Source organism: Thunnus thynnus, chromosome 11 (assembly GCF_963924715.1).
Source record: "Thunnus thynnus chromosome 11, fThuThy2.1, whole genome shotgun sequence".
Taxonomy (NCBI): domain Eukaryota; kingdom Metazoa; phylum Chordata; class Actinopteri; order Scombriformes; family Scombridae; genus Thunnus; species Thunnus thynnus.
Window position 1 is genome coordinate 23,668,826 of NC_089527.1, and position 23,321 is coordinate 23,692,146.

The following is a 23,321-nucleotide window of genomic DNA, read 5'->3' on the forward strand; positions in this document are numbered from 1 at the left end:
CAGGATGGAGAGAGAGATGAAAGGGACAGGCGTATCGCCATGTGCCTTGTATTGTTTACCCTGTGGATAAATTCAAGCATTGACTCAGCTCAAACCTATTTGTGCCAAGCTCAAAGACGCTGGTGTGCAGTTGGGAACACAAAGAAAGGGAATATAAACTGTTTTTCAAGTGTACCTAAGAGCAGATATAAATACAGGCAAGAAAACAATGCTGTGCAGATTGATTGCAATGTGCAATGAGGATTAGGTCATTTAATGGGTTTTAATGGACAAGAATAGTGTTGCAACTAATTATTTTCACTATAAATTATTCTGCTGATTATTTTCCTGATTAATTGTTTGGTCTGTAAAATGGTGAAAACGCCCATCTAAAGCCAGAGGTGACATCTAGGGGTGGGAATCTTTGGAAATCTGATGATACAATTCAATTCTAATTCTTTGGTGTCTGATTCGATTCCGAATCAATTCTTGATTGAATGAATAGAAAAAGGGGCGCTATTTTCAGTCTTAGTACTCCACTGAAATACAATATAAAACATAACTGGCAGTTAAGATAAATGGTCCACAGCCTTTCTATTTTAAAAAGTTAACTTAATTAATTAATTAATTAATTTGAAAGCATCTTACAGTCTCCTGCCTGTATGAGAATAACAAACTGAAGAGGAGTGCTCCGCTGTGTTATTAACGTCATGTCTCCAGCAATGGAGAGCAGCCTCTTTGCTGCACCATTAGTTCTGGGGAAAGCCATCGCTGTCCAACACGCTGAGCCAGTGCAGGGCTTTTGAGGTGAAACAGACTGAGCACCAAGTTATTTTCTTCACCTCAGAGTTGGTTTAAATAGTTTAACGTTGCAGTGTGTGTTGGTCAGCCGGTCTCATTTGTTACTGCTGGAGTTTGCTGCTCTGCTAACGTAATGTAAACATAATGCTAACTCTGATGACAGCATATAAAGTTCACAATATACTTCACATCCATCTCGCAAAGGTAATTATTTATTCATTAAATCAAAAAACACTTGCAACCGCTACCTTTTTTTAAGATGAATTGCAAGATAACTCTAGTGTGTGCGCACTGTAGTGTTGTTCTGCGTTTTTCATTATATCAGCATCATGTTATTAACTAACATTTAGAAAATTGCTTTTTGACATTTGTGAATCAATGCAGAATCGTCCACGTCCGCATCGCAATGCATCTAAGAATTGATATTTTTCCTCCATCCCTAGTGACTTCACATTTTGTCCGACCAGCAGTCCAAAACAATAAAGATTCACAGATTTTCACCACGTAAGACAAAGAAATGCTCAAAATATTTGCAGATCAGTTTTCCACGGATCAACTAACTGATTGATTAACTAATCATGTCAGCTGTGGACAAGAGGCCACCAAAGGGAAGATAAGGAAAGTTAAGTTGTGACATGAAGATACTTTGGTCAATCTGACATTGAAACACTGTCACAGTTTCATAATTTGTTCAGCCAATGCTTCAGTTTATGTGAGATGCTGAAGTGTGATGTTTTAGACGTTTGTTCTTAAGGGGAACTCATAGAGGAGGGTAGGCAGGGTGATGAAAATCCTTTGTATTCAAGAAGTCAGGAATGTATGAGCCGCACAGTGTTCACACCGCACCACAGACATGCTGTCTACTCATGTATTAATCATCATTAGACCAAGATGAACCACAAAGCCTTTATGTGTGCATGTTTAGGGTTTCCACATCGTATTTGAATAGACAGAATTCTAGTAAACTTAATCACTCTACTGGGATGACTATTTTTGGTCTTTAATTGCATGTGTGCCTGTGGTGGATCAGTAAAGTGTTTGCACTTTGGCACACAGATGTAGACAACTAGTCTCCTCCCAAGGCTGCAAGCCCAGTGCAAGTCCAGTCTCTACACAGCTAGATTACAGAGTGGACTCTGGTGTTACATGAGCCGAGACGACCAGGGACTTCAACAGAATAGCCCTGTCGTGGGCCTCAAATTGCATAGGAGAACCAGTAACCACCTTCATGTTAGACATCTGAATGTGCTCTCTATTTGGGAAAGGAATCTGTATACCCACCAGCAAACCCTCAGCACATTTACTTAGTTTAGAAGAAGGCTTTATCCTGTGCTGTGTGGTATTGTTAAATTGGGGCAGAAGGATGCCAATTTCAATTGTACATATAATTGCATGTGAGTGCATGTTTTTGTGTTTACTAGGGAGAGTGAACAGAGCCAGGTTGGCCACAAGGTCCAAACCAAGTCCAGGATGTAATGGGCTGTGTCTGAGTGGAGTAACTCTAAGTACAGTCTTGAGGTCACATACACTGTCTGGTAGAAATGCAGCAGCCAACGGTGCCTTTGCTCTCTCACTCATCCATGAAGAGCATTACAGACCAACATAGACTAAAAGAACCTAAGCCTGCACAAGTGTACATCACAGAGCTCAGATCTGGCTTGTTCCAGCGTGCTGAAATACTTTAATCCCTTTGCCTCTTCTACACTAGCTGTAAATCCTCATCTCTTTTACAACAGGAGGGACTCTGAAAGGCACGGGTGGATATTTCTACAATTCCAGCTTCAATGCAGGGCTGTCAATTTAGTGGGAGCTATGAAATATCATTCTCAGGTATTCATATAAACCTCTATGGTATGGTTCACCAACCTCTCTCTGTCCTCCTCCAGTAGAGTGGTAAGGCAGTTACTCTTGTGGATAAAAGCTCTATGCCTCCTCTCTTGCTCCTCTAGCCTGTGCAGGGCATCACTGTGAGAGCGTGACACATCAAGAAACTGCTCCAGCATCCGTGTAGATGACCACTTCTGTGCCTCCATCAAATTATTCAGCTGCAAAGAAAAGGGAAACAACACAGGGGGCAATGGACAGGAAGATGTCAGTGTACCTTCACTTGTGTAAGGGTTGTCAGGAGTAAGGAAGGAGGGCCTATAAAGTGTGTGTATATACTGTATGTGGCAAGTGAAGGTCTGATTGCTGTAAAAGCCTGATGCAGACTCAAATTTCTGTGTTGTGTAGGTTGCTGCAGACAATATAGCAAAGGTCATTGACTCCAATAACACAGACCTAGCAAAATGAAGCCATCAGTCAATGTGAATACCTTCATTAATTATTTAGATATTCCAACACCAGCCGTGGGATTTAACAGTAATTGACCCTGTATGCTTTTTATTTATTTATTTTTTTAACACACTGGTGAGTGAGTATAGCGCTCAACTAGCAAACCTACGACCCCATTTTTTTATTTTAGTGAAAAAATAGTTAAAGACCAACTGAAATGAAATTGCATTTTTGTCTACTACAGCATGCATTTCTGCTCTGTAAATCATTTGTCCTGCGTTCTCCTCTGGGGAAAAAAACAAAATTCTTTGGTTTCATTATGGCTCCCCCTAGTTTTGCATTCATTTGATGAAATACCATTCCGTTATCCGTCAAGATAGATGGGGACTATATTTCAATATAGTGGTGTTCTAACATCACACTGAGCCTGATAGCCTCCTACAACACAAGAGCCACATCACAAAAACAACCCACATTAGCTCTCCTGTTAAAGTCTCCTGCTTATGTAACTTACAAACATGAACACATGTCTTGCTCCTTAGCTTGTTGAACAAGCCACCAAACAAACTTAGACAGACAGACAGATGCATAATCATTGTAGACAAAGAGATCCAATGGATGCAACACATGTAGTGCAAAATAACAGATTTGTGCAATGATGGAGCAATAATTGATGCTTTTTTGTCAGACAGTAATGCATTCACCTCATTAAATTTGACTATCCACTCCATATGGTGTCTTGTATCTTACTATTGGCTGTTGGTACCTCAGCAATAGGTTTTTCGTACACATCCTGCAGGTGGTCCTGCTGGGCCCGTAGGGAGTCCCTCTGCAGGGCGTGGAGCACCTTCTCCAATCCGCTGAAACCATAGTGGGCCCCCAGTAGAGCTGAATCTGTCTTCTCCGATTTTAACACCGTGATTACCTCATCTCTGGCCTGGTGTGAAAAACATTGCAACAGAACATGGCTTTAATTTCTTACAGTAGCTGCAGTTAGATATTCTCTCATCTTGAGCGGTTTATGTGACTTGTGAGTCCCTCGTGAGCTACATTTAGCTACAGATCGAATGAGTAAAGTGAGCAAATCACCCTACCTGTAGCTCTCCCTCCAGAATACTGAGCAGAAACAACATGTCATCACGGGACAGGTCTCCTCTTGTGTGTCTGCTCTCCCACTTCTCTCTCCTATCTCGCCTATTATCCCTCTGAATGGGGATTTTGGGGGGTTGAATGGGGTCGATGGAAGGCTCCGAGTTGTGTTTCTTTGGATTACCTTGATTCCAAGGAACCTTTTTGCTGCTTTTACCAAGGGGATGCATTCCTAGGAGGAACAGGAGAATGGGAAATTATTGGTGGTGGCAGCTGAACACAGGAACAAATAGAAATGTAGGCCTCCAATCAAAGAGGTTGAACAAGGTCATGTAATATGTCTTTATAGTACAAGTGGTTATTGTGTGGCTTTAATAAGAAACCAGCTGATGCAGATTATATAAACCTTTTCTGGCTAATTCAAAATCCAATCCAAGTCAGAAGGCCTCTTGTCATAACAGTTAGTGTTACTGAAACAGATAGGCCTGTGCCTGGCATTACTTTGTGTTAGGCTTATGTCATCTCATAGCTGTCTCTTAGCACATTTACAACAATCTGTGTCAGCTTTGCAGACAAAAGGACTAAAGGTTGCCAGAGAGAAGGGCCTTAATTACTGACCATATGACTTAGATGTGTGTGCGTATATGTGTTGGAATCATATCAACTAAACTGTTTGCTAGCCAGCAACACTGACTTAGTGTTCTCACATATTTAGAGAGAGAGCAAGCAGGTTCATATTAGTGAAAGATGATGTCATTGCTTTGCTCTTCAGCTCTGCTTCTCCAGTCCAAACTCTCACAGTCTCAGGGAACGCCTTTTATTGCCGAGTTGTTGGTCAAGTTTCTTTAGATAAGTAACTAATGGACCTTGTGTTTACCATCTTGTTGAAATTGAGGAGAGCAATTACTTTCTGTCACTTTTTATTTGAAATCCAAACTTTAGTTCGAACATGGGGAAAAATTAAATATTCAAACTGTACTTGACCTGTTGAAATTTAAAATATACAATATACAAGTGTAACAGACCGTTCGAAGTAGTTTCCCTTGTGATCCAGCAGAGGGTGCGCCCAATTACTAGCCTAAAATTACCAGCAAATATAAGGCTGTCTGCCAACATTGTAAAAAGCAGCTGCCTTACTCTAATGACAACAAATCTGAGGACTCACCAGCTAGCTTACCATACAAGTGAGGCAGCAGCATCAAACAAGGAGAGCAATGTCAACTCTACAACCTTGTCTGACACAGTACATTCTCAAGACATATATGACACCACACAGGAAAATATAAAGACTATACAGAACTGTAAGACACTCTCTGACCACTGACGGACATCGCTCGCCATATATATGTTTATGACAATCACAATAAATTCTCCAACACATGGTATATGGGTTGTGTATGAATTTATACAAACAAGTTACTTGTTAGTTCAAATTTGCTCGAACTAGACTTTTTGAAAAAGTGACAGCCCTAGTTGATATGAGAGGTCAATGCTTTCAGTGTGATTATTTTAAAGGGGACATATCGTGCACATTTCCAGGTGTATATCTATATTCTGGGGCTCTCCTGGAATATCTTTGCGTGATTTACAGTTTTAACTCATACTGGTTAGGGATGCACTGATCTGACTTTTTTGGTCCTGATACCGATACCTGGGCTTTGGGTATCGGCTGATACAAGTACCGATCCGATACCATTGTTCCATAATAATACCATAATAAACTGTATACCTCACTGTGTGGAAGAGACTGGAATCATTCTTTTATGTGTAAGGCAACATCAGATTTGACTTTGCTCTCCTAAGATTGCTTTTCTAACTGTAAAACAACATGTAACAAATATGTTTATTTGTTTGCAAGTGAGCCTGAGAAGCAGAGCTAATCCTAACTGCTGGCCATTGCTAAATAATCAAACGGCAACTCGACTTTTATTAGTCGCTTGCTTTGACATAACCACCGCGGTTATAAAGTACATAGTCAGGGTTTGGTTTTTTTTTAAGTTTTATGTTGCATTTGATTTAATCAGCGGAGGTATTTTGCCGTTACATTTTAGGCCACACACAACTGGTTTTCTCTTAGCAAGATTAACTTCAATAGCCGGTCTTATTGAGGCTACACCGGCTTCTCTGGGAAAGCTGCTATTTACTAGAGATAGCGTCCAAAACAACTTCACATAGGGTTATAAGTTAGTGTACACTTTATATGGTCTATTAAGCCTTGTGCTTCACAATGCTGAAACAACAGCAGTAACCTGGCTTCGGCGACAGAAACTCATCTAATGGCACCACAGGCCCCACCAGTGTGTCTTCCTTTCTAGATAATAGATCAGACGAGATCAACCCCATTGTCACCCATATAGCTATTTGATTCAGTATTGGATCCGATATCAGTATTGAATTGATGCATCCCTAATACCAGTCCTTTATGCAGCCCCATAGTTCAGCTTCTCTCTGAAACAGGCCATTTTAGCTGCTGTCTTTTTAAGGCCCCCCTCACAGTGAGCCCACTGGGTTGTGATTGGTCAGCTTCTGGAAGCTGCGTCTCGGCCAATTTACGGTGGCACCAGAGGCTACGTCAACAAACGGTAGTATTAAGATTTGGAAACATCTCAAATACATCTTTACATGTTTGAACTGAAATCCGTTCCGAAGTATGCAAGTGAACACATAAACAACCCATGGAACAAACTTAGCAACAAAGACTATGGAACAGACGACCGTGTGTGGGCATGTGCAAACAATCTGATGTCATCACAAGGAGGAAGTAGACAAACAAAGCACTCAGAGCTGGTTGAAGTCTGGGCTTTTGACTTTCAGAGAACATTTCTATATGTTCAGGTCACATTTTGGAACTTTGACCATGTTTAACATAGTCATCCGACATAACAGCATAAAACAAAAAAAAAATCACAAAAAGCATGACATGTCCCCTTTAAACTAGTGATGAAGGGCTCCTCAGGCCATTTTACAGTGCTTGATAGAAATGTTATTACAGTACTGAAGAGGAAAGCATTCAGTCTCTTTTTCTCTGTCTCCCACTCTCTATTTTTCTCAGTCATTCTTTCTCTTGCACAAGTGCAAATACCACATGCAGACAGTATATGCTTGTATTCATCATGTCCTTAGAGCAACCTTGAGTCTCTCTAAACAAGATTAATACATGTACATAAGGGACAAACATTGTGCAGGAAAGACCAAGCAGAAAGCGAGCCCTTTAGCTAGTTCCACACTATAGTGTGAATCCTTGAGAGAGTGTTGGCTTAGTCAGTAGATTGTGTCTGCATACTGGGTTTTTTCTGTCGGCGTCTGTGTGGAAAGAAAGAGTGATGTTCCCTTTTCAACCTCCCTCCCTTTCTCTTGATACCCTCTCTGTATCAATCAGGAAGACAGATGAAGCTGTCTTTGCTGTCCCTACGTTCCTTTGCACCACTTGTTTGCAGCGACAGGAAGGGATGATGAAAGCTCTTAACACAATTGCTGGGGAGTTTTCATTAGGTCCCTTTAAACTATCAAGACTTACTCAAGAATCATTCACAAACCTGAGACCGTTCCCCAGCACACTTCACCACATGAACTCAAAATGATCATATCTTCTTTTCATTTTATATTCATTGTCCAGCAGCCAAGAGTCAAAGAAAGGAAATGGTTGAGGTTTCGGACTAAGGAGGACCTTCATCAGTCAGATTGAATAGGTGTAGCATCGGGTTGCTACAGATCAGATAAGACATGTAGCAGAGCTGATTAGAGTTACTCAGTGGTGGCCTTGGGGTGTGTTTTCCTTGAGCATATATTTCTTTTCTCTGCCCATCTGACGGTGCTGTTAATGAGAGCAGTCAAGCCATGACACGTGCTGCTGTTTCCCTGTCCTTGGCCTCCAGCTGACTAATGCTGATGGGGTCTGACCACCTCACAATTTTTACTCTCTCACACACACACACACATACAGATGAGACAAGTCAGACTGTGTTCTTTCTTTAGTGTGCTCACCACGTCTAGACAAGCACATGCATAGTGATGTCCAAGCACACACCTAAACAATGCCAGGCAATGTAATTCCTCTAAACTTGAGTTCTGGCTCAGAGACAGAGTCGGCCTTAATAAAGGTTGCCAGGGTTGCCTCACTGAGGACTGTCCGCTGGCAGGCAGGTTGGCAGCTGCACATGTGGCACGCCGCCCCTGTTTATTTATCTGAACACCACCCAGGGCTGCATGCCTGCATCCCTCCTGCCTGCACCTGTCTATTCTAAAGGGCACTGGCTGCCCTCAGAATAAACCATTAACACTTCCAAAAACTTATCTCACTCACTGTGCTCTGGTCTACACATGCCACACATGGTCCACATATGCACACAGGTGGTATTTTAACAGTATGGTTGTGGCTTATGGTTTGTTAAACCTGCTCCTTCACATTTTCAAACCAGCTCTGTAATCAAACCTAGGTGTGTCACCCTTATATTCAATTATCAATATAACACTGAGTGGCCCTGTCTGTACCTTATTTCAGATTGTCTCTAGTCCAAGAGTCTCAAAAAGATTACTGGCCTCCTATTTTTAGAGCTTATTGCAAAATCCAGCAATACAGTTTTCCCATTGTTATTTTCCCCTGTCTTTTAGGACTATGGAGCAATATTTTTTAAAACTGGGTACTGGTGTTGTCAGAATCACATGCATGTTCACAAGTACATACATATATGCATATGTGCAATTGGTAACATGATATGTAGTTATGCCAAAGGTTTAATGCTGATTGATAGTTAGTGTTTGGAACAGACTATGAAATTTAGCATTATGCCAACAAAGGGAAGTAAGAAGAAAACTGCTAACAAGCATGTAACAATGTAGATTTAAAAGATCCTTTCAAAAATGGGCTCAGCAAAAGTTTTATGATGAGGAAAATGCATTGAACATGTTTATTAGGCCTCAAGAATTCACATAAAGCATTTTGGTGAGAAACAGTGAATGTAAACAGAAACTTTGTTTACAACTCCACACGGTACCTTTTTAATTTGTAAGCATAAACATTTTATTTCACATTTACTCTGATTTACTGTGGGACACTTGACACTAAAAGGTCTGACACTAAAATGTCTTTTGTTTTTGTATGTGTTTTTCTAATTTAAGTTCAGTGTGACTGATTTCTGTGTCATCTGCATAGAGGAAGCTGGCATTCTCAAGGAATATCTCAAGCAGCATTATTCTACTAAACATATGGAGCAGCCTGCTAGCTACAAAGGAGAGAAGAGGACAAGAAACCTTTTAGAGTGTATACAGTGATAGAAATTCATTGTTGGAAAAAACAGTATTTTCTCTAATGAGCCTTCTTTCCCCTTTGAAATAAACAGCATCGCCAGTGACCCCCAGGTAATTTAAGTTTGAGACCCCTGCTCTAGCTATTCATCTCCCATGAGCAGATTATATCCACCTGTCATGACAGGCTGGTTCAGTCTGTGCCCTGGAGTCCTCTTTGGCCTCCAGTTTCTAGGGTCAAGTTGGCACAGCACTCTGTAATTTGCATTCTGTATGGCTGATGTATGTTTTGGCAGGAGCACAATACTGCAAGCATGGCTGGTAAGAGTGTTGTTACAGAGAAATTACACAGTAAGCAAGCCAGCAACAGAGCAAGGGAGAGCCTATAAATGTTTTTGCTTTTTTTTTTTTTTTTTTTTTTTTACCAGAAATGAACCACTGTTGTTTTTTTATGACTGTGAGTGTGGTAAGGCTGCTCTAAATGCTTTATACACTGAAGATAACGTTAGCACAAAGACGGAGTGTATTAGATGACAATCAACTGCCTTCACTGCCATTGTTATAACTACTCTCCCTAATGACTATAAGTGCTGTTTGAGAAGGGAAACTATTGAATTTTCATTGCCTTGGCATTTACTGCAGTTTAGAGTAGATTTTCCATGTTGACTCAGTATAATGAATTAGTTTTATCATTAATCTAATGATAGTTCTGCTGTAATTCTATAATTCTAGTAGATGTATGATATACTATATGATATTGCATTTGGTAACACATACATAATCTTTGAGTGAAGGAGAAATAAGGGAACTACAAAATGCTCTTGAAATATGGTTTTACAAATGTGAATTTCTTGCATGTAGCAGGGACATTTTCTGCTGTAACTAAGGTACGCTACATGGTAACCGTAAATGTGGAAAGCCAAACAATGACTATTAGGCAGGCAGTGATGTAATGAAATATGGTCTACATTGTTGTGCTCTGATGTAAACTGCGTCCTCCAGAAGTTATTTTTGTTCATCAAGACTTCCTCCACAGAAGGTTGTTCATTGAAGAATGAAGATGTGAAATTCTACCATTTGCCATTTTGTGTGCATGGGTGTTCGTGGATGTGCTTGTACATGCACACACACACACACACACACTCTCTCTCTAACACATACATTTACATACATTCCCCTCACTCTGACTTTAGATGCTAGATTCCACATGTATTGCATCAGAGTCTTGTGCTGTTGATTGATAGAGAACGAAAGATGAGAACAGTATTACAAATATCATCCATATGATACCTGCCACTGGAGGATTTAGAAGAGAGCAGGGGCAGATGTAAAGATTAGGAATAGATCCGTAGATAAAAACAAAAGTGGGAGGAAAGCAGAGCTGCAGTCATGTTAACAGGAAAAGTGGAGTCAAGAGTCCAGTTATTTAAGGTAAAGTTTGGCAGCTATAAATGTTTTGGGGCCAACTACAGTACCAACGTTGCATAAGTTGCAATGTGCTGTCAAGGCATGCTAAAGTTAGAAAAGGGTTTCCTCCTTTGGTTCTTGTGGAAGCTTAAAAGCTTTGGGTTATTTACATAACCGAGTGTGTCTGATTAGCACTTTCTACGTGACATCATCAGAAGCACAAGCCAGGCATGATTGGCTAAACTGAAACACGTGGACGTCGGGAGTGTCACTGAGACAAGACAGTTTAGTTTTGCTATTACTGACCACTCTTCTGTGACTGACTCAGATCACAGATCCTTTTATAAACCAGACTCTTGGTTTGTAATAGAGAGGAGGAATGTGCATTGTTTTAGAGCAAGAAATGCGTTTGGTTTATTGATTCAGATTTCATAAATGAGTAAAGGTTGAGTCTGCTTTCTGTGTGTGCGCCCAAGCTCATTTTTAAAAGTACACCACATGTGTCACAGGTGTTGTGCAGTCTGTCTAGCTTTGAGTGTCCAAAACATGGTTGTCTGTACTGTCAGTGAGCAAAGCTGTTGGTCTTATTGTGCATCCAATGCCCCTCCTGCTGGTGATGTTCTATCCCTGCACTTTCTTGTGTCTAAGTTATGAGACTTACAGCCTAACAAGCCCTAACAGGAGCAAGGACAGCCAAATAACAATTACAACACCTACCCCTATCCTTTACTTGGCAAGCTTGTAAATCTTTTACTTCAACTCCAATTAGCCAGTCTACAAGATCTGTTCCTGGATTAGTCTTCCAACAACAAACAGGGCAACAAGTAATTGAATACAAAGTCAAAATATTTGGACAATGGAAATAATGGGTTGAACAACTGAATTTGTATCCAGAGTGGTATTCTTTTCTCCCAGAGAGTCACTCCACTATAGCCTGCTTGTTAAATTTGTGCATGCAGCCTAAAGTCCCCATTGATTTAACAATAACACATACTCAATTGAGGCTTTAAAGAGGAAGCTGCATGCCTCCAAACCCAATAACTGCTACACCCACACACCTCTTCTCCCAACCCTCCCAAGATCAGGCAATTGGTACATGTCTTGAGATGAGTTATTGATTGTTGAAACAACCGGGGAATTGTTTTCACAGAAAATATCACATTGTTTGTTACAGAAGCACCAATCTAACAACATAAATGCCGCACAATATCTGCCTCAAGCAGGTTGCGTGAGCATTGGGGGGCTGGGGGTGGTCATGCCTGTATATAATAGGATGTGTTTAGGTTGCAGGAGGATAAAAGGTTTAATTAGTTTGTCTTATCTGTCTGCACAGGCCAAAATGGTATCTGTAATCAGACTAATAGTGTAAACTGTGCTGGTGATTAAGCGCTTTTCCAAAGGTCATGGCCGACATAGTTTTAAGCAAGTTGTGTAGGCACAGTGCCAGCATACATAAACAAACATGTCACCCTTTAAAACTATCCAAATCTGAGTGCTATTTGCCTGGAACCGAAACAATCAACAGTTTCCTGTAACCAGTCGATTGATCCTCATTACGTCCAGTCAGCACCATTGACCATCCATTAAAACCAGTCAGTATTGATTGCCCATTAAACCAGGCAGCTCCATTTTCCTGCATCTGAGCCCTCCCCACTGCCATTGACTTTCATTGATCTATGGTTATCTGAGCTGTAGGCTTATTACCTTGTATTCATCTCCTGACCCCACCATCTGGAGCGATTGTGGTTTGGAGGATATTGGGGGTAAGGGTTAGGGGACACTAGTCTTACAGTAGCTTTGTTTCCTCACTACTCTTTTATTTATATGGTATGAATTGAGTTAGCCTTTGTCATCTTTATCACACCTTCCATTCGTTCACCATTTTGTCAGTTCTTTTCTTTACTGCCTGATTGTAAGAACTGCTAGAGCCCCCTTCCGATAAATAATCTATTAATTTTTATATTGCCTTAGGTATTGCTTTCGGCAACAATCTGTAAATGCAATATTATGCAGGAAGTAATACAAAATACTGAAGAGAGATTTTCTTGCCCTCTCACTTAACTACCTGTCCAATCCAATGCTATCATGCAAGAGAAAGAAATTAAAGTGTAGAAACATACCAAATGCAGATGCATCCATAGGTGTACTGCATGATACAACATCCTTTCATGTTCTGTGACATTTATAAAAATGCTTCGCTAGCCCAGTTGACCTCAATTCTGATTTAAAATGTCAAGAGGAAAAGTGACTCAAAAGAATTTGTTGTTGGGGCATAGATGGAGATTTGAGAGTTCAGTAGTGCAAAAATAAATAATAAATCGACAGGTCTAGAGAGATGTGGGGGAAAAAGCTTGAATGCTTAACCAACAATGTGAGGATGACTGGTGCCTCTGTTATGCTGTTGGAGGCATTGTCCTGAAATGATTTAGGTCCACTCGTCCCATTGGTGGAAAGTGTCACTACAAATTAATACAAAGTTATACTGAGTAATCACATTTATCTTATAATCACACAGTTCGGTCCTGTTGGGAATGCTCTCTCCAAACATGACAATGCCTCATCCACAGGGCACAAGGGGTCACTCAAAGGTCTGATAAGTATGACAACAATGTGAGTCATATGCTATGGCCTTCACAGGCACCATGTTATGCAGCACTCTTCACCACTGTCATCAAAACATTTAAAAGAGGGAATATATTTTGGAAGAATTGGGGTTATTCCTCCAGTAGAGTTAGGAGACTTGTAGAATCTACCCCAAGATGCATTGAGGAACCATGGTGGCACAATACCTTACTAAGTTACTTAATGTTGGTTTTTCCCTTTTCTTGCCTTGTCACCCACCTGCATGTGCATTATGTTGGACTGTTTACACCACATTTACCATTATTTGGTGCCCGTAAACATGCAGGTTAATGACTAGCTCATTCTAAAAGCTCAGTTTGTTTGTCATGAGAGGCTCACCTTCTGCACAGTCGATCAGTGGTCTGTGCCTCACCATGCATTTGAGGCTTTAGTAAGGCAGATGCTAATTACAGTAGTCACAATAGGAAAAGCACAGGTATAAATAATAAAATGAATGGTGGCTGAATTCCATTCAGCTGCTTCAGTTTCAGGGTCCTGGTATTGTTCATGCTGGCTCACTGTCACAGCTTACTAGGACACTTGAATAGAGCGGAGCCATTGTTAATGTTATTACTAACACCTGTGCCTTTCCTACTATGATAAGTGTTGTGAAAAAGGCCTATTTGATGACTGCATGTAAGTGTGGCCCTCAAGGCCATATAACTTTAGAGCTCCCCTTGTAAATATTGTGCTTGGACAGAATGTACAAAATGAATGAAACCACAACAACCGCAAACTGTTTCTTCTAACCTTCGACTATCAGAAACTGCAGTGTTCTCTTATCTTGTATTGAATCTATCCTTAAACACAAAAAATGATATGTTTTAAATGCAATATTGGTCAAACAGAAATATATATAATTAGGTACACCCCATGTCACTGTTATGATAAAGTACAGATGGCACACATTGTAATGCAAGTCAACTGATTGGAAGCCAGTATATATACTAAAGTCGCAAGCATTTTTACATATGCTAATGATAGGATCATTCACTTTGTGATACTACCTCGCCCACCACGTCAGTCTGTTTAAATGTTAGGTTCACCCAAATCACAAAAAAACATATTTCCTCATTTACCTCTAGTCTCACCTATCCATGCAGGTAGTTTAATTTGCCCAGATTTTGAGACACGTCTGAATTTTCTCTTTCCAGTACAATAGAGGTGAATGGAAACGTATGCAGATGAATGTGAAAACAGCCTTTGAGTGTTAAACTATACACATATATCATTCTGCACAGTGAAGGCCAAACATCCAAGTGAAGTAACAATAAGAAGACTTATCTCTGAGTGGAAAGGGGCTTTAACATTGGTGTAGCTGCCCTGTCAGCACACTCTACTCATCTGAAGCCTGGGTTTGGTTAACTTCTGGACCCGCAGGCTTATTGTAGAGCACAGTATTTCACGGCTAATTTAACACAGAACAGCAATGTCAGGTGATTGAATTTTGTGTTGTCCACTCAAGCACATAAATTGAGCCTGTAGCGCGTGTAAATCGCATTAGAAAAGTGTACAAATTTTAAGATTTGTTCTCACAAGCTAAACACTTTTCCTTACTGATCATACCAAAATTAAAGGGCACTCGCTGTAAAATGTTTACCATAAATATTCCTTTCACACTCAAAGCTACATCCACAATAATAGCACACTGTTCTAAAGCTCCCATCTTCATTGGTAAACACAAGCCTAAGAGATCACACTGGCAAATACCAGTACTGGCAGGGAAAAACCTTACCTGCTGCAGGACAGGTGGACCACTCACTGATCATAAAGGGCTGGGCTTTGCTTTGATTATGATCCATTTATCTCCAATATCATTGCTTGAAGTCCTTACCTCTGTCATTTGTCTTCCTTTTTCACTTCGTTCTTGTTTCCTTGGTCTTTGGCACCAATATAACCTCACTTCACACTCCACTCTTCCCAGTCTAGAATGAGAGTGGGAGTACCAGGAGAGAGAGAGAGAGTGAGGAATGGCTGGTTTGATACATCAATAGTGGGGGTGGTCTTTCAGCAGGAAGAGTGCATGCCTGGATAGATGACTGTAATGAGTAGGATAAAGATGAAAGTCTAGCAGTAAGGGACGAAGTGAAGCAGTGAAAAGGGAGGGGTGCAGCTGTGGAATGACTGAAAGCAAAAGACCTACCAGGCATCAATCCATCACACTGTCTTTTGTTTTATGTGGTCCTAGATTATAATAGCCCCGAGGAAGTGGTAGAGAAGGAAAACGGAAGGATGGTGTGATTAAAAAAAGATTGGATGGGATGAATCGATAGCGAGATGGGAAATAAGAGGATAAAGCAGGAAATCCGGGGTCAGGTGTTAGATGGTTAATGTGTGGTGTATGTTTTGGGTGAGCTCCTGGCGTTGAACAGCTACCCAGTGTGGCAGGTCAGAGACATGTTCAAGTGTTGCTTGTCACTGTGTTATACTGAGCACTCGTAGGTATAATGGAGTCAAAATTATTATTTATTGTTTTGTTTTGTTTCCTCAATATAATACTCGCTTGGAAATTATGCTGTGTGCACATTGTGCAAAATCGGAAGAACAAGAAAATCTGCTGTTCTGCTAGTCAGAAGTCGCATTATTTAAATAGCCTAAATTAGCTACTTTTGCAGTGTTACATCTATGGAGCAGTTTGTCAACGAGTGAAACCAGATACAAACAATCTGTATATCGCCCCTTTTAAATAACTGGGGTAATTGTATTACTGTTATTTTTATATACTTGTGCTATTGGCTTTGCAGCCATTTTGTAAACCGTTGACACTTCTGTAGTTCCTTCATCAAATGGGAGATATCATTGATTAAATTCTTGTTTTCTGTCGACTCTGAGTTATAAGTTTAAGGCTGACATGAATGATTTTTCTGACTTTGTTGCTTGAAATTATGGTTTTAACAATATGATGTAAACTCATCATGCAACTTCTGGCAGTTGTGTTGAGGCTTAAAAAGATCAATTCAACACTTAACCTAATCAGTGATGTCACATCATTTGTCTTCCATTAGTGGTTAATGATTTGTTGCTACTGATTGGGATTTGGCAATAAGTGCTGTATGCTTGAAATTTCAACCCTTAGAGCTCCAAACACTGAACAAGATGAAGAGGCAACGTCAACCGCACTGTTCTTTTGAAACTAAAGGTCCACAGAGAGAACTGCGAAGTATTTTAAAAGTGGACATTCAGGAAGGACAGTGCAATAAAACCGTCTGGCATTCATTTTTAAAGCTCAAGTATTTTGAACAAGCGTGCAGATATGCCAAGAGTTCTGAGCGTGGCCTCATAGCGTAAGATAAGACATATGCACTGAGAAGTGGTAGCAACAGAGAGGCTAAATATAACCATATGCTTAGCTGGAGGACTGTTGCATTGTTGTTATCTCAGGTAACATTTGTGTATCTCTACTTTTCTCAGTTTATTCTTCTTGCACTACTACCAGATGCAAGTAAATCCAGAATTGTACTGATGAAACTTCTACCTCCTTTTTTTTTTTTTTTTTTTAGATGCGTCTGAAGTGGAAGAGGAGACGGAACAAGAGAAACGTCCAACAGAGAAACCAAACACACAGACAAAACCAGAGAAGAGGAAGAGGATAGCAGAAAAAACGGTGAAGGCCAAGAAGAAGAAAAAGAATGAACAGGTATAATGTTACCTGTTACCTCTTAATTACAAAACCTTTTCATTCAAACCCACTGTGCTGCAGTTGTAAGGATGGTATGCTGTTACACTGACCACATATCAAAAAATGATCAAATAGGTAATGAGCAGCAAAATCAATCAGCCCTAAATATAACAATGTGATGCACTGGACTTTTTGTTGTATATTGATTACGCAGTAAGTAATACATAGTAAAATCCCTTAAAATACACATTGCTGAAATAATGGATCAGATCTCCACTTTTTACCTCTGAAGATTATTCATCATATAGAAGTATTTTATAATGGTTTGTGTTTTCTGCATGTATTGTTGTCACAGAAAGAGGTTATAATTCCTCAGAAGAAAGAGACAGAGGATGAAAAGTCAGCTAAACCCAAAAGAAAGAGGAAGGTGAGTGTGTGGACTCGGTGGCGACACCTGCTGTTGGAAACAGTTATTGTTGCACAGACAGTCGTTCAGTGCTGTCAGTGGATATGAAAGTCCGGTTTGTTTTCCAGAAGAAGAAGACGATTACAGATGTTTTGGCCTCCTCAGAGCCAAAACCAGGTTGTCCAACAGACCTACAGAAGCTGGTTGCGCAGTACTTCTCAGACAAGCGCTCTGTTATCGAGCAGGAGGAGCTCAAATTGCATGGTGAGTCAAGACGAGTCCGCTTTAACGTTCAGTCAATATCTGCTGATCTGTCGATTCATCAAGGTCACTGTCTGCTGTCCCTCATCTTCCAGACTCCTGTTTCCTGTCCAGTAATGACCTGACACACAGCCTCTCCTCGTACCTGAAACAGAGTGAGCAGTGTTCTAAATCTAGTTTAGTAAATCTTATATTAATTGTTTACTTTTGGACACACGGGTTTCACTTTTATCGTCTTTTTCCTTTTATGTTTAGTTTGCCCCAAATGGTCGAAGATTCAAAAGCAGCATGCAGAAAAGAGTTCTGTGGTAATGCTCATCGTCTGTAGCTCGGCTCTCCGAACCATTGAGCTCATCAAGTAAGCAAATGATCTGTGATGTTTGTTTATTTTCCTGCATTACAACTTTTGCATCTGATTAACAGGAATGTTATTGTTGTTGTGTTACACCCAGGCAGCTGACAACCTTCAAGGGTGAAGCCAAAGCAATAAAGCTTTTTGCGAAACACATCAAGGTAATAGAGAAAAAGACAGTTACTCATCACAATGCATGTGGATTGTGTAGTTATGTCAGGACAACATTATCTGTTTGTGTCTTCACAGATCGAGGAGCAGGTGAAGCTGCTGCAGAAAGGCGTCACCCACATCGGAGTCGGGACACCCAGCAGGATCAGTGCTCTTATTGAGAAAGGTAGGTGTGGACACTGTTTACCCTCAAAGCTTTTAAAGCCTTTTTATACTGTGGAAATTTAGACCCCCCCCCCTCTCCCCCCAGATGGTTTGAACTTGCAGGCGTTGCGTTACCTGGTTCTGGACTGGAACTGGAGGGACCAGAAGCTCAGGAGGATGGTGGACATACCTGAGGTGAGCTGCTGCCCCCTGCTGGGATGAAATATGATTGGCTTGTTTTGACTAATCTCACTGCATTACTCTATTAAATATTTGATTTTTTTTAATTTGATATTTGACATTCCTGCATGTATATTTCAGATCAAAGTGGACTTTTTTAAGCTGCTGGAGAGCGGTATCCTCAATGGCTGTAAAGAAGACAAAGTCAAAATTGGACTATTTTAACTGCACATTGTAAACTTCACCATGTGCTGATAATGTGCACCACAACTTCATGTTCAAAGTGTCTTACTGATGTTCCTCCACAACAGGCCAAGGGGCCTCTTCCTGTTTGTTTTCCCTTTTGTGTCAGTGTGAAACCTGCACTGTGCTTTTACTATTTTCAGAGGCCGTGTCAAATGGGTGATGTTGTTTGTTCGCTCTTGTAGTCCAACACGATGTCCCAGTGTGATGGATTGAATAAACGGACTCTGAATGAAACCGGCATCCTTCTGTTTGTTTACTCTGACCTTGGGCAGTCTCTCCCACTGAGAATGTGAGGTCATGAGTTTACTCGCCCACTAGGAAGCCCCATTTATCATAACATCCTTTGATAAAACATTTTAAAGCAGCACTAAGGGGTGCAAAACCAACAGATAATCTCCCACAGCAAAATAGAATAAAAATATAAAATAGTCTTCTGTTTAACTTTGATGCAAATAAACAGGAACCTGTTTGCCTTGATGGAAGGAAGCAGTGAAAAAAAAAAAAAAAATCACAAAGAAAATGGAAGTAACACAAAACAGAAAGAGGTAGTTAAGTAAAGGATTGTGGTTAATGAATAACAGGCCCCTACGGTCTCAACGCCCTGCAATGCCTGCTGGGAAAATCTCTTGGCAGGCAGAGTTGTGCGAGTGTGAGAGTAGAGATAACACTTAAGCAAAGAACAGGAAGAGAGCAGCGCCTTCGCATACACACTTGTTGGATCTCCAGTTTCCTCGTCTATCCCCAGCTGAAGGTTCTCCTCATGGGCAGAGTGAAGGCTAAGTCTGGGCCCTTGGCTCGGAGGCCAGACAACTCGGCTTTCAAACAGCAGAGGCTCCCTGCCTGGTCTCCCATGCTAACAGCTAACACTGTGCTGCCCTTCTTCTACATTATGGCTTTGATATGTATGCTGCTGGGAGTATGGCTTCTTCTTACCGTGCAGAGCATACAGGAAATAAAGGTGAGATTGTGTTTTTGAGAATTGCCTTTGCTTATTTAGTAGTTTTTTGACTAGAGGAAGTATTCTAATACAAAATAGACAAAGTGTGTGTTTGAAAGAGAGGGAGAGGAAGAGAGCGAATGCCCTTGTGTGCAATAAAAAAGGGAGTGACAAAGAGAGTACAGATCCAAGGTTATGTTTTGAATTATGGTAAACAGGAACAGTTTATTCTCCATTTATTCTGTTCATTAATTAACTGTCTCCTGTCCTCTCAGCTGGACTACACGCAGGCCGGGACGTGTGATATATGCTTTAAAAAGCTTAAAAATGTGAGCATTGCAGCACAGGGCTGCAATTGCAAGGTGGTGTTCGCTGTTGAGAAAGCCTTCAAGGTAATAGTCTGAGTTTGACAAACATATCCAGTCAGTTTGACAAAATAATTGTAGCTTTTTCCAGATCTTTCAACCGCATCTCACAGTTTCTGATGGTTTGTCATAGACAGTCCAACTAACATGAGACCCAAGTATGATTAAAAGCTGTAGAATCTTGTAAATGTACCTTGAATTGAGATTATTTTGTCAAACTGCTATATTCCAAGGTCAGAAAATGAACTTTTTATGCTCAAGCAAGCGAGTCAGACATAGAATTCAGCCTTGCATCTCTGTTTGCACACATATGCTGATGATCTGCATCCTGACTGCTCCCAGGGAGATGTCTTTTTCTATTACGGCTTGCAAAACTTCCACCAGAACCTCCGCAGATACATGGACTCCAGAGATGATGGACAGATGGTTGGCAGGAAGCAAAACTTAAAGGTAGCTCCACAAAACTTTTGTATTAATTTTCAGAATACCATCGTAAGGAAACTTTACTTGCTGACAGCTGCAAATACTGCAACAAATACACATTCATCTCCATGAAAGAAGCTTGTTTGAATGTGAAATATTTTATACACTGCTGTTTAAACATTGTTAAATAATGTCTCTGGGTGTCTTCATAAACCTTGCTCCCTGACTAGAACCCCAGCTCATACTGCGAGCCATTTATAAGAAACAAAGATGGACTTCCCATTGCTCCCTGCGGTGCTGTGGCCAACAGTATCTTCAATGGTAAGCACTACTCATAATACACTTCAGTGTCGCATCCATCCTCCATTTTCCTTCTTGACTCTTATGTGTTCTCCCAGATTCCTTCACATTCAACTACCATGGCTCCAACGGTTCTCCAGTCAAGGTCCGTCTGTTACGGAGGGGCATCACCTGGTACACAGACAAAAACGTCAAGTACCGGAACCCACAGATCGACAACTTGACTCTGGCTGAAGTGTTTAAAGGTACATAGAAATGTCCTTGATCAAACACAGAATTTCAGCTTCTTGCCTGTTCTGCAATGTTTAAATTACTCACCATGTCTGATGTGTGATCGCCCCACAGGCACAGCACAGCCACTGTACTGGCATAAACCTGTGTATGATCTTGATCCCCACGACCCAACCAACAACGGCTTCATCAATGATGACCTGATCATTTGGATGAGAGAGGCAGCCTTCCCCAACTTCAAGAAGCTCTACGGGGTTTTGTACCGAGCCAACAAGCCGTTCACTAAGGGGCTACCAGCAGGGAATTACAGCATCGATATATCCTACAGTATCCTTCCACTGCTGTCACAGATGTAATGGGAATGTTGGTGCAGGTTTTAAGTAGGTGCCTCTACAGGAAAGTGAAACATACTTAACACGTGTCCCATTGTGAGCATTTGTTTCCACAGCCTTAGCGTTTATTTTAAGACCATTGAGCTTCTCTTAGTGATCGCCTATTTTCAGCCTTGACCTCTGCCCTTCCAGACTTCCCTGTGCAGTACTTCCAAGGCAGAAAGGAAGTGGTGCTGACCACACTGACCTGGTTCGGAGGTCAGAACCATTTCCTGCCCATTGCTTACCTAGTAACCAGCAGCCTGGTCCTGCTGATAGCCGTCGCCCTCACCGTGGTCTGGTGGAAATTTGGAAAGGATGGAAAAAACATGGAGGAATGAAGAGTGAGGAAGTGATGCTGAGGAGTGAAAGAGTGGAAAAACTCAAAAGCAGCTGAGATAGAGATTACAAGAACATTGACATACAAATGTAAGTAAATGCGGGATGAGGAGAAGGGATTTTAAAAAAAAGTTCATTTGGTACAATACCATGTGTTGAAAATCAATGTTGATCAAATGACTCGTGTGATGGCTTTACTGTGATGATGTTGCTCTGCACACCCAGTTGTGTTAGTGTTAATATTTTTTGATTTTACTTGATAAATGTTTGTGTTTTTAAATGTACATCTTTTTGTTTATGTACAAAAAAAATTACAATAGCAATTACTGGTATCCAGTCATCAAAGTGTTGAGGCTGTTTTTCGTGTGGCAGAATTACGCTTTGAAAACTCTTGATGTTGAAAACAAACTATATGGGAAACCCTGTAATTCAACAAATGTAATAAAGGTGTGTTTGTGGACAAGGTTTCCAATTACAGAATTACTACTGAGGTTAGCAAATGCAGCTGGCATTGGTTCACCATTGGTGTTCTTACATGCTAATACTTGACAATGTTATATAAAATCCTAACAAATTATTTACTTAAAGGATAGATTCATCTTTTTTCAAGTCTGTCTTAAATCAATAGTCAGCTGCCTATATGAGCACTGAAAGTTTAATCATTCCTCCTGTTCATACTGGCCATTAGAAGATACCCACCAAATGCACTCCAACAGTCCTCGTCATGAGCAAAAATGTATTGTTAAGGTTATTTGAACTAATATGAGGCTGCAGCCATCCAAATTAGACAACTATCGAGTGGATATCTTCCAAAGTTCGGACATTTTGTACTAAAAAGTGTTTTCCCAGACAGGGAGTCCTTGCTGAGCTGCTGTGGAGGAATAGTAACAAAAAGACAGTTACTTTGGAAGATATTCACTGGATTAAGCTCATTTGGATGGCTGCAGCCTCATATTAAACTTTTACTAATACAGTTTTGTGCTGAAGAAGGAATGATTACAGCAAGTAAACCTGTTCCAGTGTTCATATGGGCACCTGACTACTATTTTAAGACAGACTTTAAAAATTGTGAACCTATCCTTTAAGAACTGATACTAATGAAATAATGATTGTGGATCATAGCAGCGAGGAGAGGATGGTGCTAAGATAAGGCTTTTTTCTGTCAAGGAAATAAAAATGCTGTATTTAATTGTAAATTGCTGTAGTTACAGTGTGATTGTGAAGTCACTAATTGTCAGCACTACATGAATGTGCAAAGAAAGTGAACACAGAAAGCCATCAATGATTAGTTGTGTCTGTACTATGGATTTACAGTGAATGTGTTCTTTTGACAGCTGGTGATTGTAATAAAGCATTTTCTTTTAAAAAATCTTTATTTCTCTATATACAATCAGTGAGAGCCACATAAACAACTCCTCTGTGACCAGGGAGCACCACAACTCTGCATGTAGATTGCCTTGGTTATGGAGTACAGCTGTGTGAACAACACAGCAACCCCTCCTCCAGGCGAGGTTGCTGTTCTGTAAAGTTAAAAAGCAGCTCGTCCCATTTTTCTCCTCC

At 40.6% G+C, this 23,321-nt stretch overlaps 2 protein-coding genes across 3 annotated transcripts in view; both read left to right on the forward strand.

Annotated features, from left to right (window-relative positions):
- cmss1 (cms1 ribosomal small subunit homolog) overlaps positions 1-19,029 on the forward strand; it is a 37,114-nt gene extending 18,085 nt beyond the window's left edge. Inside the window, exons 2-10 of one of the 2 annotated variants that reach the window (XM_067603967.1) lie at positions 16,917-17,053; positions 17,391-17,462; positions 17,570-17,705; positions 17,798-17,857; positions 17,958-18,060; positions 18,155-18,215; positions 18,304-18,391; positions 18,476-18,564; positions 18,691-19,029. In XM_067603967.1, the coding sequence (XP_067460068.1) occupies positions 16,917-17,053; positions 17,391-17,462; positions 17,570-17,705; positions 17,798-17,857; positions 17,958-18,060; positions 18,155-18,215; positions 18,304-18,391; positions 18,476-18,564; positions 18,691-18,774 (830 nt within the window). In that variant the 3' untranslated portion in view covers positions 18,775-19,029. The remainder of the gene's footprint in view (positions 1-16,916; positions 17,054-17,390; positions 17,463-17,569; positions 17,706-17,797; positions 17,858-17,957; positions 18,061-18,154; positions 18,216-18,303; positions 18,392-18,475; positions 18,565-18,690) is intronic. The other variant, XM_067603968.1, reaches the window with a different exon arrangement.
- A 126-nt stretch (positions 19,030-19,155) lies between these two features.
- Positions 19,156-23,132, forward strand: tmem30c (transmembrane protein 30C). The gene is made up of 7 exons (XM_067603966.1): positions 19,156-19,753; positions 20,008-20,124; positions 20,440-20,547; positions 20,751-20,841; positions 20,919-21,065; positions 21,166-21,378; positions 21,576-23,132. Exons 1-7 carry the CDS (start codon positions 19,556-19,558, stop codon positions 21,761-21,763), a joined length of 1,062 nt encoding a protein of 353 aa, XP_067460067.1. The 5' UTR covers positions 19,156-19,555; the 3' UTR covers positions 21,764-23,132.
- The last annotated feature ends 189 nt before the right edge of the window (positions 23,133-23,321 follow it).

Excerpts from the sequence above, each read along its gene's own strand:
- tmem30c (XM_067603966.1), top strand. The coding sequence starts at position 19,556 with ATGGGCAGAGTGAAGGCTAAGTCTGGGCCCTTGGCTCGGAGGCCAGAC. Across the intron at positions 20,842-20,918 it reads GGCCAACAGTATCTTCAATG|ATTCCTTCACATTCAACTAC; the intron begins GTAAGCACTACT and ends GTGTTCTCCCAG. Across the intron at positions 21,066-21,165 it reads TCTGGCTGAAGTGTTTAAAG|GCACAGCACAGCCACTGTAC; the intron begins GTACATAGAAAT and ends ATCGCCCCACAG.